This window comes from Choloepus didactylus, chromosome 16 (genome assembly GCF_015220235.1).
Source record: "Choloepus didactylus isolate mChoDid1 chromosome 16, mChoDid1.pri, whole genome shotgun sequence".
Classification (NCBI taxonomy): domain Eukaryota; kingdom Metazoa; phylum Chordata; class Mammalia; order Pilosa; family Megalonychidae; genus Choloepus; species Choloepus didactylus.
This window is the reverse complement of record NC_051322.1, coordinates 49,095,891-49,111,604: the sequence shown is the minus strand read 5'-3', so window position 1 is coordinate 49,111,604 and position 15,714 is coordinate 49,095,891. Positions and strand designations below refer to the sequence as shown.

Below are 15,714 nucleotides of genomic sequence, written 5' to 3'. Positions count from 1 at the left end.
TTCACTGTAAAGCTTGCAAACATCATAGGTAAGTTTAACACTGTGGCTCTTATGTGATTTTAAATTACTTTTTTAAAAGCATAATGAACATTATTATTTTAAAACAGATATATCATAGGACATGATGCAGGCAGCTGGTTAAAAGTTGATTCAAGGACTGGTGAGATACAATTTTCTAGGGAATTTGATAAGAAATCAAAATATATTACCGATGGGATATACACAGCAGAGATCCTGGCTATAGATGGTAAGAAAACTTATTTTAATATTTTAATGAAATTACTATTATAATAAATATTATAAAAGTTATTCCAATGTTGGTAATAGATTGAACCAAATAAAATATAACATTTAGTGGCATCTGCAAGACTTAAGGAAAGTTCTACATGCCTTGGATCAGTAACAGAATCCAATACACTTATAACCATAATTTACACTTAGGCCACAATATATTTCACCTACTTCTAAAAGTGATTGGTATGTGGCTTACAATTACAATTACAATAAATCACAAAAGTTAAAATACAAATAAATAAAATTCAGTTTCTCCTTAGGATCTCATCTCTTAAGTGTGGCTGAACCAACTTGAACAGTATGTTAGGAATGTCTGCTTAAAATAACAGCTGCAAGATGGAAACAAAGCTCATTTTGGGATGTTCTTAGGGGAAGCCATAGAGTATAGTTATTTTAGAGTCACTAAAACTGAACTACAATGACAGGCCCATGTAAGTGGATTGGTTAGATAGCTGTGTATAGTAAGATGCTAAGGACCAAGAAAGTACAATGTTGTTCTAATTATTGGATCCCAATTAAAAGTCATAAGCACAGATGCACTGAATTAACTTGTAATTCAGCCATTTCTCATGTAGGAAGATCTGCTAAGCATTCATCTTGGTGTGTAGCAACAGGAATTGTTTATTTAACTGCAGTTAATGATTCTCTAGAGCAGTCCCTGAGAAACAAGCTACTACAGAACAAAACTGCAAGAAAGGTCAGGAACCAGGAAGGAAGGGGAAAGACAGATGTCCCAGATACATACCTAATAGAAGGTGGATACAGCAGGTTTGCATTAAGTTTAAATATGAGCTTTTCAGTAGCCAAACCAAGAGAAAGATGTGACGGGCAGCTTAAGGTTCAAAAAGAAACCATGATATGCCCAAGCAAGTACAGTCTGTACATTCCAGTCTTGATGCCGTGGGTATCACTTTAAATATCTGGGTAAGTTATATAAATAATATAGTCTTATTATCAGTATTTCAGAAAGTCTTCTCCTAAAATGGATTCTAGCCATGTTGTTCACACTCTATATATTGGTCCTATAAGAATATCTTCAAAAATTAGAATAAAAAATAGTCATTTCAGGTGAAAAGAGAGAAAGGTGCTACCAAAATGTACTGAGGGAAGACTAAAAACAAAGGCCATCGTGTATTTACTTGAATGTAGTTATCTGCACTGGTGCAGAACCATCCAGATGGCTCAGACACACTTTATCAAGAATGCATGGCCACCTGGTGAAAATGCAGGCCTCTGTGCACATGATTTGGGAAGCAAATGCTGTAAACAACAACCAGGTTCTGGTTGCCACATCACAAGGCCATAGAAAGCTGCAGAGGATCCAAAATGTCAAATAAAATGATTTATGGTAAAATCTCATGTCTTTGTAATGAAAGATTAAGTGAAATAGACACTTTAGAAAGTCAAACACTGAATAAGGTGGAAAGAACAAACTGTACAAAATCATAGGACATGGATAGGCTCTCAGTTTATGATTATTCGATTAAATAAATGATTCCATCACTTAGGCATGGAAACAAATCTTTAAAAAAAAGCATATTAACCTCTCAAAAAATGACCAAGGAAAGTACTCCAGAGATGATAACTTTCTAGCTTTCAATGATAAAACTAATATCACTTGCAAGTTAAAAACAAGACAAACAAAACAAAATAATTTTTTTAAAAATACCTCTTTTTTCAAGGTAACAAAGCATAGAGCAGAAAAGTGGACTAAAAGCCAGCACTTCTAATCATGGTTCTAAGCCCTTTCTAATAAAGTATACTAACTCAAAATTTTTTCAAATAAATAAGGAAAAAATCTAATAGATTTATATTTGTTCTCACATATATCATTTCAGAGAAAAGTGGTATCTAATGAATGGAGTTTAAAATATACAGTGAAAACAGAAAGAAAAACTACACAATTATTTCACTTCAATTGTGATCATTTCAACAAACACAGAGTTTGATGAGCATCCTGAGTGGAAGGCTCTACGCTAGTATGGGGGTCTAACTGATAGGGGCAGGGTAGAAATAGAGAGCAGTAAAGCTTTCTTGAGGAAGGACATTTAATTTTCCATGTTAGGATGCATACAAGTTAGCAGAGTGAAATGGGGATGAAAACATTTAGGGAAGAGTGAAAAGAATGAACAAGGGCCCTGAGTTAGGAAGAAACTTGTTCAAAGAGCTAAAGAGAAGCCAGTATGGCTGGAAAATAGTGAGCCAGGGCTAGAGGTGCTTATGGGGGTTTAAGAAGTAGGCTGGAACCTACCATGCACCACCTCAGAGTCATTCATACCATTCCTATATGCTGTGGCATCATCATGGGATATGAGAAAGACTCTCTTCCCGCACCATTAACCCTAACACCCATGATGCTTTGCTTTTTCAGACGGTGCTGGGAAAACAGCTACAGGAACCGTATGTATCGAGGTTCCTGATATCAATGATTACTGTCCAGTCATTTCTGCTGAAAGTAAAACCATCTGCATTGACTCTCCATCAGTCCTTATCTCTGCGAGAGACATTAGTGGCCATTCTCATGGGTCTCCCTTTACTTTCTGTGTTGTTGATCAGGCACCAGGGACAGCTGACTTATGGGATATCAGATCCATAAATGGTAAGTGGAATGTAAACTTGCTCATAAATTAAGTTCAAAAAGCAAAAAAATTACCAAAACAGTCAAGTCGTTGAATAATACTTTCCATCTGTTTCCCTTATATTTCCCTTATTAAAATTAAATGGAAAAAAAATTCCATGGAATTCTTGGACATTAGGGGCAATTTTGAACTGAAATAAAAACCCAAATGGTTTTTTGATACTGCAATTGCAAATAGCAGTATGTAAATATCAGTTTATCCATTACTTTATATAGGTGGAGTGCTTAACCAATATTTGATCAGTTTGAAATAAACAGGACCAGTGAATAATTCTCAGACATCACCTTATCCAATTCTTACCATGTGCACAGATTACATTTTGATAGATGTAACTGACTTGTCATATAGCTAACTAAAGGTAATAAACTGTAATAACAAAGAATATTGGGTATTATGGATTAATCAATTACTGTTCATGATTCAGGTGTAAATGTAATAATCTCCACACTTGCCTTGGGGTGATAAATAAATGTGAACCAATATTTTAAGCAATATTTTCTATAAACATCAACAGGAAATGGTAACACAAAGAATTAGGAAAATATTAGTTATTGGAATACTTTTAAATTGAAAGGCAGCAATTTTGAATGAGATAAATAATGTAGTCTTCAGGAGGGTATTTGTAAACTGTAATCCTAAGTAGAAGACTTCCAATATTTCCTTTCAGCTCAATATCTGTTATCCATCGGGCAAATATTTATTGAGTACATGTTCTATTCAAAGTACTGTTGCTCCGGAAATAAACAAGAGGGTCCCTGCCTGCTTCATACAAATATCAATCTAGCAGGAGCAGCATGGAACAATTAATTATAAATGTAAAAAGAAAAAAAAGTAAACAGTGCTCTGTGACTAAGAAGCATTAACAATCAGGCCCTAAGCTGGTGTTGGTATTAGGGAGAGTTACCCACAAGGAATTTTCATGTATTTTCTGTTTCTTGTCTTCCTTTTCAGCTACCTCTGCAATCCTTATGGCTGTGCAGCCTTTATTTCCTGGACTTTACCAAATCCCAATCTTGATAACGGACAGCTATGGCAGAGCATGTGAAATCCCACAGATCCTGCAGTTAGATGCCTGTGATTGTGACAGCAACCACATGTGCTTGTACTCTAGTACCACCAGCATCTCTACTGAGGTCATCAGCGTGGCTACCGGTGACGTTTATGGGTCTGTCACTGATGACCGAACTGGAGATTCAAATGTTGGTCTCGGACCTGCAGGGATTGGCATGATCGTTCTGGGCCTCTTACTTCTGCTCCGTAAGTATTTGATTAAATCTTGCTCAGCAGTTCATCAAAATAAGAATGCAAGACTCTCAAGGATGGCTGGGTTCAACTGGCCATTCCTTTTTTGATATCTAAAGCAATTGCTGTGCACCCTAGAAGTAAATACTGTGGCTCATAAAGGTATGTGCTTATTCAAAAAAGATAATTAAGAAGGTCTAGGTGTTTGTGACATCATAAAGATGGGAAACACAGGCAAATCACCATGTATGATATAGTAAAGCATAAAATAAAGCCCGTAATGAAAGGTCCAGCAAAATGTTAGAACAGTAGAGACAAAAGCGATTAACTGGCACAGGGAAGGCTGGGAAAGTCTTTGATGGGGAAGCAGCTTTTGAGCTGGGCTCTGAGAGATGAGGATATTCTTAGAAAGAGGATGGGTCTGAAAGGCAGTCTTGGACAAAGGAACCACACAAACAGATGGAGGACAGGTGTGGAAACACATAGCACACTCAGGCAGGGGAGAGTAAGCGGTGAAGCTAGAAAGTGAGGTTGCCCCAGCGTAGAAGGGCGTTCACGATGCACCTAACAGTCTGGTCTTCCATCCACAGCCAACCAGGAGCCAGTGGGGACTTGCGAGCATGGGTGGCCTGGCCACTCTGCCGGAGCAGGAACAGGAAGAAGAGCCCAAAGGAGGGAATTAGCCTCTGGGCTCTTCACGAGCCTCTGAGCCACAGGAGTGGCAAAGATCCTAAGCAATGATTTAAAAAACTGGTCCTCCTCTCTATGTAGCAGAGAAGAGATATTTCATGCATTTAGGTTGTCCCCACAATAGTTTCATAGGTTCTAAAATTAACAATGATTAAATGCTTCAGATTGTATTAATATGTTTTAATGGATAAGTGCAAACTAAAAATCTTCATTTGGGGATACAGAAAAACAATAACAATAACTGACTTTTTGGCAGGCTTTCTTTTTTAAAATAATCTGTGTATTTTCAAGGCTATGCAAAGACCATGACTGATTGTCAAAATGATATTTCAAAAAGATATTTCCCCAGAACATGACTCTACAGCAACTGAGTGGAGATGTCAGTAAGTCAATGGTTATCAACCCTGGCTACCCATTAGAATCACCTGGAGGTCTTTAAAAGCTATTCTTTCCTGGGTCCAACTCGAGGTGGGACCCAAGCATCAGCATGTTTAACTCCTCCAATGAGATTAATGTGAAGTTCAAGGTCAAAAACTCCATATTAGTTATTTTTCCAATAGGCTAGAATTCAAAATTTCACAAAACTCTTCCTGACCCATGCAAATGAAGCCTAAGAGTTGTCAGATTTATTGTGGAATAGGAAGGGAATACCTTTATGGACAAAGTCACTTATCTCGATGGAGAAGCCCAGGGTCCATTATTGGGGGTGAGGGTAAGAGAAATAGGATGATGGTTGTGGGGTGGGGGGTGGGAGTGTCTTAGCCCTAACCTTATGTTCCCAAAGGGCCTCAGCATAATATTTTTCATGTTATCTCCAAATGAGATTATGCATACAGTCATTGTATTTTGTATGTGCTAAAAACATTCGTTTCCATTATTAGAAAGCTTCTTTTGTTAGACATAGCTCATGCCCATGATGGGACACAACCTTGCACACACCCAAACTTCACAGAAACAGCATGTAGATAGAGCAGCTGCCCAGAGGCTCCCAATTCTAGTTTCAGTCCTTTTTCAGAAGAATCTCTGGAAATATATAACTTGACCTTTCGGTGCTCATGGTGCAGAGAGTAAAACTGCCAAATTATCTGTTTTAATAAAGTCAATAAAAGGCCTGACGTAGAAGTTTTGATATTCTTTCTGTAACTTTAATTAACCTGTTTAATAGAATGCATGTTATGCTAAATTAGAAAAGTATAAAATGCAACCAAAGTGGACACAAAGAACTAAACCAAATATATTTTGGAATCTTAGAAAATTTAAGATATGTCTATATTTATGGAATGAAGTATAGAATTGAGGTAATTATCAGGATAACAAATGGAAAAAAATTTCTGTTACCAGAAATATTTAGTTAAAATTTTGTGCTAGCTTTAATTTGCCATTATATTTTGTAGACAAATGTCTTAAAACAACAAACATACATCTCTCAAATTTTAGTAGGTGATATTTAATTGTTTTATTTTAAGTATAAATGTAATAAAGGTTGAAGAAGGATCATATCTCTAGGTCCTATAACTGAATCCTGTATCCAGTCCTCTTGCTAACATATATTGATTATGTGTTAAATTACATATGTGTGTATGGTGTTTGGTTGTGTGGGTTTGTGTATACAGGTTTCTATATAGGTATGCAAATACATATACATACACACAGAGATGGTCTACATGTACATATATACATTTCCATGAGCCTATGCATGTAAACAAACCCATGAAGATAAAATATATGCATATACATGTGTATACATAGCTTTACAATTACATATACACATACACAGATAATTACGTTTTTATACATATATATACGTATAAATGCATATGCATGTACATGGACTAGAAATCAGAGAACTGGATTTAGGATTTAAACCCTGGAACTGCCACTCCTAGCTCAGGAGTCTTAGACTAGAGGGGTAAATGGACCTTACTGTCCTAATCTGTCAATAGAGGACCTGGATTATGTGATTTTGAACTCCCCCTATTCCAGCTCTGAAATTCTATGTGTTTCGGTAGTTTTGTATATATAAACATGGATATATATTCTCAGTCCCTTAGGAGAACAATTTACATTTTCTTACATTGGTGGTTTTCCCTCTGGATCTAAATATAATGCTACCAAAAAAATGATACCTTTAATGATTTCATAAACTGATCAGCATGTGTGACTCCTTACCACTTTCTTGGGCAGTGTCACCACTCTTGCTGCTCATGTGTTGCTGCAAACGAAGACAGCCAGAAGGACTGGGAACCCGCTTTGCTCCTGTGCCGGAGGGGGGAGAAGGAGTGATACAGTCTTGGGGAATAGAAGGGGGACATCCCGAGGACAGGGTGAGTGGACTGCTGCTTCCCCGAGAAACGCACGGTTTCACTGGAAACTGAGCATGTCTTGACAATTATGCATAGACAAAATATACAGGTATCAATTTTAAAATTGTTTAACCTAAAGCATTTATTTTAAAAATATTTTTTTTTTCCTTTCAGGATGTCTTAAACGTAGGTGTACCAATGACAGCCTCTAACATCCAGGATCGTATAGATTCCTCTGGTCAGTGGACACCAAAATCACTTTTTCTTTGTAAAACTTGCCAACCAGACCAACCTAGTGGAAAAAAAAAAAAAAAACTCAATAGAAAAAAACAGCATATCTATTGATACCCTGGGATGACAATATAATCAGAGGAAACATAGCATATTTGAAGTGGCTACCTTGTTTTTCTATCCTACACTCCAGACAGAGAAGTATGATAATTAAGAGGGAAAACTCTGGAATCAGAATGCTTGGGTTTTATTCCCAGCTCTGTCACTTACTAGTAATACGTCCTTGAGGAAGAGAAGATATTTAATGTCTCTGGACCTCAATTTCCTAATCTTTGAAATTGAGCTAATTATGGTATCTACTTTAATACATAGTTGTGAGGACTAAATAAGCATATATATATATATATATATATATATATATATATATATATATATATATAACATACATTCACACTCATTTATGTATAGTATATAATACATAATATGTGTATATACATATAATACATATACTACTACATAATATTATAGATAATACATTGCACAAAATATACATTAGAAAAACACCTGGCACAGAGTAAGTAATGGTGTCCTTATTAATAGAACAAGCTATTAAGAAGGAGAAGAGAAAAGAAAAAAGGAAGTAAATGTGTTCTTTCAATAATACATTGAGGAGCATTTCTTAACTACACACATGCATGTCTCACCAGTCCCCACACACACCTACGAATACTGAAAAAATCACTCAGCAGTGATTGAACAAAAAGGTTTCCCAATTCTAGGGCAGACATAAGATTTCTTAATGAGGATTCTTTATTCTCCCAAGCCTGACTCTTCCCATGTAAAGAACATAAGGTAACGGAACATTCCTACAAAAGGCCAGCTCCCATCCAGGGCCAGGGCAAAGGAGGACAAAGTTTTGGTTCCTGCAAACAAATCTGGCTCTGCTTGGAAAGATATCCGAGTGGGTACGAGCTCTCTTAACGGCCCCCAGGTAGCGAAGAAAGCACATTGATGCAGGGACAGAGGCCCAGTGCCTCTGTGTTACTTCTACACCTTTAAGTGTAGATGCAACGTTGGTACAAACGTGAGAAGGCAAAGTCCAATAGCTGGCTCCCTCAGTATCATTTACCTGTGATTTTTATCTAATCTCCAAGCCTGGAAATTATAGGTACAATTTTCACTGATCTTTTCCTAGTTTCCAGTAGCTACTCTGTGTTGTGTTGTGCTGGGCTCTGGTGGCAGGTAGCATCCAGCAGTGCTTGAATAGATAAACAATGCAGGCAACTCAGGCACTATCACATGGAAACCTTCTCTTTCAGAAATCTACAATAACACCTATGCAGGTGGAGGAACGGCTGAAGGGGGTGCATCAGGCGTGGAGCTCAATACCGGTCTTGGAATAGCCACTGGTCTCGTGGCAGTAGGAGGTGGAGGAGCCATGAGGAGGAGAAGCTCAACAATAGGAACCCTGCGGGAGTACGCCGAGACAGGCATGAATATGGCCTTCTTGGACAGCTATTTCTCTGAGGTAATCCCCTTACACTCAATTACGAGTGAAATAGTCTTGAGATTGCAAAACCACAACAAAAACCAGTAATCATAATCCTCATAATAATAATAATGGCAGTAAGTCACTTCTAAAGTATATTCAGTTATTCTTAACCTTATCCCAAAGCTGAATAAAAAGTGTTTCACTTCCCCTTAAATACATGAAGCCAATTTGCAACACTATCCTCTTTCAGACCCCCGTATTATGGCCACTTCTATTCATATAACATAATACATTCTAATACTGTGGAAAATACTGGAATCTCTCATCACTCTCTACATTTCTTTTTCCCATTTTTCTTTCTTCTGTATCCTTCTGATTTTCCCACTTCGTTTCCTATAACAACAGTGAAGCCTGGAGAATCCTAATCAAGGAAAAGAAATGCATTCTTGTCCTCTCTTTATTATGCCCTTCCTGCTATTCATATGCCCCCAACAGAAAGGAGGGGGAAAATAAAGCAACAGGATTGTGGAAGGAAAGCAGGTAAAACTCAGGAACACAGCCTCACTATATGGATTTTTTAATGCCTAGCAGATATTGTCATATTCTTCCCTTTAATCACCACAGACTGATCACATGAGCCAGTATAGAGATTGACAGGCAGGCACAGAGAGAAATAAGAGAAAAAGGAGAAAGTTAGGAAGAGGATTCTATTGTGAGAAAGAGACAAGACAGAATTATTGGCTCAGTTTCCACAATTCATGAGTTTTTTAGTTCTTTTTAAGAAATTTATTTTGGTATTATTATTTTCGGTGCTATCTTCCTAGAAATAGCAATCAGCTGTAAGTTCCTGCAGCCAGCTCTGTGTACCTGGATGGAGCCTTCAAACAGGGCTGTCAAATACAGCTGTACAGGCTGTGCACTGCACTACGCCAGAGGCAGCATTCATAGAGAATGTGATAAAATAGTAGCAGTACCAGATTTATGCAACCTGACAGCCCTGCCTCTAAAAACTATCCACTAGGCAGGAATTTCCCTTCACTGGCCATTGTTGGGCATATTCTAATTCAGTTCTTTGTAATTTTCATACAATTACAGAATATAATATATTAGCTGATGCCAATGACTGATGTAGCTTACAAAGTTCATTATTTCATTCAGAACTATTTATTGAGCACCAAGTTACTTATATCTTTATTTATATCTCCTCCTAGACCTAAAAATAATTTGAGGAAACTAGCTTCAAGTCATTGTGTCACCAGGTGAATAAGATGCAAAACCTGTCCTCATATTGCTCATTAGTTCTCTAATCAGTTTGCCCTTGTAGAGTGAGATAGAAAGTCGAGACCACAAAATTTGTGGCTTGAGAGAACACAGAAATGACTTTGAATCTTTGAACTAAAAGAGATCTTAGCAAAAATCCACATTTTCAATGTGGGAAAACAGAAGACCAGAGGGACTGAACAGATAGCTTACAATCACACAGCAAATTTGTGGTAGATTGGTCCTAAACCCAGATCTACTATTCTCTATCCAGTGCCCTGTTCATCAAATGTACCCCACTAAGGAAAGGGACTATGTATGTATGAGCGTACCAAAGAAAGTCCCACAGGCATTGGGTTGGCCTATTGGAGGAGCATAAAGAGTAAATAAATCCACTTGCAGATTCCTATTTAGTAAATTTGTTTTCCTTATTTATCAGTCCACTTAATCTCTTATTCCAATTAGCCTGTTTTATTCCCCATATGGTAATGCATTCATTTCACCCCTGCTCTTTACAAAAAAATGCTGAGAATGCTGTTGCCATTATAAACTATATCTTAAATTTGCTAGTTATAAATATCATCACAGACTGTGCAAGAATAGTATAAATTATTTAAATGAATGATGGATAAATTCATTCAAAAAAAGGGCACAGATTATATACCCATAGAAATTACATTTAAGGATCATTCATAAAAATCACACTAATATTCAAAGGAGGTTCACCATTAATGTCAAAATTGCACTTGATATGTTTTGGCTTTGGTTACAATCAATGCTATATGGGATAAATAAAATCAACATGCATTCTTCTTTCTTCCTAGGCATTGAGGTCATTCTTCCCAAAACCTTTTAGCTATACACTTTAAGAGTGATGCTAGTTGGAAGAGCTAGAAGTAAATACCTGAAACTATCAAACTGCAAACCAGTAGCCTTGACTCTTGAAGATGATTGTATAGTAATGTAGCTTATAAGGGTGACAGTGTGACTGTGAAAACCTTGTGGATCATACTCCCTTTATCCAGAGTATGGATGGATGAGTAGAAAAATGGAACAAAAAAACTAAATGAAAAATAGGGTGGGGGGGATGATTTGGATGTTCTTTTTTTACTTTTATTTTTTATTCTTATTTTCACTTTTTCTGGTACAAGGAAAATGTTCAAAAACTAGATTGGGGTGATGAATGCACAACTATATGATGGTACTGTGAACAATTGATTGTATACTTTGGGTGATTGAAATGTGACTATATCTCAAAAAAATTGAATTTTTTTTAAAAAAAAGTGATGTTAGATTTCAGAGGTGGTGAGACCCAGCCTCTCCCTACCCCAGGTTAAGTCTCTGCAAAACTGTAACAGTGCTTTTTTCCTGCCACTTTTTAAAACACCACCAATACCCCAGCAACTAACTTAAGTCCCATACAAAAGAGGAGTATCCTGTTAATGTAGGTATTATTTAAAATATTATATGGCAAACGTTTAAGGTAATACCAAACTCATGAATAATTGGTTTCAATACCTAAAATAATGTTACTAATGGTAGAATTTAGACTCAGGTACAAATCAGAGGGAGAGCAGCAAGGATAAAGGGATTTGAGGTTATATTTCTACATCTCAGGGTCTCGGGCATGCCACTCACCCTCTCTGGGTCCTTGAGGCAATTTCAGATGGTGCCATGAAGGCCCTAAAGGATTCCTAAAGGACCATAGCACGTGAAGGAAAGGGGGAGAGACGGTAGGTCTCTGGCACTCCAACCACCTTCAACCAGGGAAGTTCCTCTTTCATCCATTCTACATGTTGGGTTCCTATCTAAGATTTCATTCAAAGGGTTCTGTCATTTAAAATACTTCAAAATATTATGCTAGATGATCTCCTAACTCCAGAGATCATCCCGGCTCCCTCCACTCAGGCCACAATAAAACTTCCCTGAACACACTAACATAAGTCTCTGAAGCTTGGAGATATTTACATCTTTATAAATGCTTTTACTCCAAGTTGATCAAATATCTCTCCTTATTAAAATAATTAATATTTTGAATATGCCTAACTAAATTTTATTGTTTCTAGATCACCTCAGAAACAAAGACTACAAATTCAAAAGCTTAAACTTTATCTTAATTCAAAATCTGAATAAAATACAAAAATTTTTGTTATGTTTTCAAATAAGAGAAATTCATATGTATTAAAATTTTATGCACCATTAGTGTACAGTGACCTCCTAAATAATTCTAATTATTTAGAAATATGCCAAGGTACCAGTTTCTTTCTCAGCTCATTCCATAAAATCTTCTTTGATCAGAAGTCTCTGAAGCATAGTTGTTATTCTTCTTTCACTATTTTAATGGGAAAGAAACTTCTAATTCCTTATTTTTCTTCTAATTTTAGAAAGCATATGCTTATGCAGATGAAGATGAAGGTCGACCAGCAAATGACTGCTTGCTCATTTATGACCACGAGGGAGTAGGGTCCCCAGTGGGCTCCATTGGTTGTTGCAGTTGGATTGTGGATGACTTAGATGAGAGCTGCTTGGAAACTTTAGATCCAAAATTTAGGACTCTTGCTGAAATCTGCTTAGACACAGAAATCGAACCGTTTCCTTCACACCAGGCCTGTATACCTATCAGTACTGATCTCCCTTTGCTTGGACCTAATTACTTTGTTAGTGAAGCTTCAGGAATGACTCTCTCAGAGGCTGAATTCCAGGCAGAAATGGCAATGCCTGAACCCATGATCCATGGGAATGTTATAGTAACTGAGACCTACACCACTACCGATCAATGTGTCCAGCCCACTACAATTGTTTTTGATCCTCAGCTTGCACCCAATGTTGTAGTAACCGAAACAGTAATGGCACCTGTCTATGACGTTCAAGGGAATATCTGTGTACCAGCTGAGTTAGCCAACACACACAACATAATCTATACTGAGAGAGTGGTATCTAGTCCTGGTATGCCTGGCATGGGCAGTAGTAGCATGAATGATGGTTGTATGGGACCTGTGATGAGTGGCAATATTATGGTAGGACCAGAAATTCAAGTGATGCAAATGGCGAACCCAGATCTTCACATGAGCCAAACTGTTGGCACCACATCCCCGATGACCTCTCGACACAGAGTAACACAATATAGTAATATACATCACTCCCAGCAGTAAATGTTTTATGGTTAGCATTCTATATGGGGATATTGCACCATGTAATTTCTAATATACTCACCAAAAATATATAATGACTGTACCATATTTAACATGTTAATAGCCAACAGATATTCTCAATTCAATGCTGCTCTTTTGATCATACCTTTTTGGGGTATAAATACAGTGAAACATTTTAGATCAGCCTATTTTAATTCTTTCTTTCTAATTAAAAAAAAAATGTGCCAAAAACTTGAAGAAAATGTGTTGCAGCCTTTGACACTATATCTAATAGCACATAACTCATATTGTAAATCCTAGAGGTCTTGAGACTGCCAGAACCAATCAATGCAAACTGTTATGCCCCTCGGGCTTTGAGATTGCAAAAAAGCCTCGCCTGCATTCACCAGTCATATTTACCTTTAAAGAAATTTCTATTAAAAATCACTTAATAAAAATTTCTATTAAAAATTGCTAAAATTTCTATTAACATTTTTAATTGAAAAAGTGAATGAAATGTATGTTCCTAAAAGGAAAAGAAAAATGGAGCTTCTATCAATAGACATCTGAAGCCACAGACATCTTTAAACAGTTTCTCAAGAGATGGAATAGTTAGAAAATGCTTAAAGTAATATTTGGGTTCACCAGCTGAATGCATCTCTGGAAATGGATCATCAAAAGGAATTATATTTATTATATATATGTATATAAACATATACATATAAATCAGTATGAATGAATTTTGATTGCACTTTATTGCTTGTTATCATTAACTGTAAACTAATATAGAATAGCAAAAAAAAAAAAAAAAGACAATCCTATGGTAGAAATAATTCTTGGGGGAAGTACTGGAGTTTTTCCCCTTTATAGGGAATTTTTTCCATACTTTTGCTAATTATGTCAGAAAAATGTATAAAATATGTTTTAATCTGTTCCACTGACTTGAGTCTAGAGCTTTCTTTTGGCAACCAGATTTTCCACCCAAAAGCACCTCTGTAATTATTCATATACTCAACAAATATTTTCTTAAAAGCTACTTTGTGGTAAGTGCTGGTCTTAATATATAATGATATATATAAGTGAGGAAGACAGACATAATTCCTGCACTCACAGAGCTTCTAATTCTTTTATAGATTTGAAATAGGACTCTGGGGATATTGAGTTCCTACTGAGAATAATCAACAAAATATTTAAATCCATTACCAAGTTGTCTTTCTCTTCCTAACATTACTACTTATGTTGAATGAATGAAATGGAACATGTGCACAAATAGCTTATTTTTAGTAGGCACAAAGCTGGCTTAAGAAAAGGAAATTCTAGCAAGGTAGCTTTATTTAATTCTGTAAAATATGTAAATTATACAGTAGTAACTATAATGTGACCAGTAAGATAGTGTAAATGAAATAAACTTATTTTCAAAGCTTATTTCTTTTGGAAGGAAATGATTTGTGGTACTTCTTGCTTATTTTTTTTCCATTATGAATATAACTGTCATAGACTCTGAGGCATCTCACATAATCTCTTGCCCAACTCTCATCTTACAGATAAGGAATCTAAAAATAGGGATGTTAAATGACCACAACCAGCTTGATGTGGTATAAAATTCTGAATCCATTTCTCATATGCTCTAGTCTGTGCTCTTTTCATCAGACATAGAAAGGATCCAATTTTGCCTGCTGCATGGTCTCTGATATCTCCCAATTGGAAAGAAAAGTACCTGTCCAAAATGTAGGTTTTGTAAAATGTAAGTGTAAGTGCAGAATGACTAAAGGATCATAACATTAGGTTGTTTACATGTTTTCTAATCTTTTCCAAGCACCACCAGTTGTTATAACCATCCCTTACTTTAGACAGTCACAGCCTAGATCCTGCTACTCTATAATTTGACAAAACCCATGGGGCAGCCAAAAACTATAGTGCTACACTCATTTGAATACTTAATGAACAACCAGCAACATAACATCTGTATGTTATGTATGAAATCCTTTGGCATTTCCTGATGTGGCTATCTTTCGAAGTTTGCATTCCATTAGGCCAATGATTCTAAGAATTACAAAACAATTAGTGAATAATTAAATATAAAGCATTAAAGGGGTTAAAAACTGAAAATACTATGAGATCTGAGAAATGAAGAATAACATAGCATTGAATGTTTTACTAATAGATTAAAATTTGAAAAGGAGGTAAAATCACTTGTGAGGGGGTAAGAAAACTTCTCTGTGAATTTTCTGTTCTAAGTCTAAATCATTATACAAAGACTTAAGGGTTCTTCCAAAAGAGGAGATCTACCTCTCATGGCTGCCTTCCCTCATAGTTTCTGTGGGAAACAAGATCAGAGCTGTTTAATTTTCTCTTTCAACATTATCAGTGAGGAGATACTCCATCATCAGGCCAAAATGGTCAGTAATTGCTCATAGATGACAACCCTCTGG

The 15,714-nt window shown here is 36.4% G+C and overlaps 1 protein-coding gene and 1 long non-coding RNA gene across 2 annotated transcripts in view; one reads left to right on the top strand and one right to left on the bottom strand.

The window, feature by feature from the left end:
* The window catches only part of DSG4 (desmoglein 4), a 28,252-nt gene extending 13,583 nt beyond the window's left edge, over positions 1-14,669 (top strand). The window contains 7 exon segments of the mRNA XM_037805573.1: positions 108-247; positions 2,666-2,893; positions 3,885-4,190; positions 7,050-7,189; positions 7,343-7,406; positions 8,719-8,927; positions 12,536-14,669. Coding sequence (XP_037661501.1) covers positions 108-247; positions 2,666-2,893; positions 3,885-4,190; positions 7,050-7,189; positions 7,343-7,406; positions 8,719-8,927; positions 12,536-13,303 — 1,855 coding nt within the window. The 3' untranslated portion in view covers positions 13,304-14,669.
* The window catches only part of LOC119511142, a 76,313-nt gene continuing 67,973 nt past the window's right edge, over positions 7,375-15,714 (bottom strand). The window contains exon 4 of the long non-coding RNA XR_005212160.1: positions 7,375-7,460. This is a non-coding gene — a long non-coding RNA (uncharacterized LOC119511142). The remainder of the gene's footprint in view (positions 7,461-15,714) is intronic.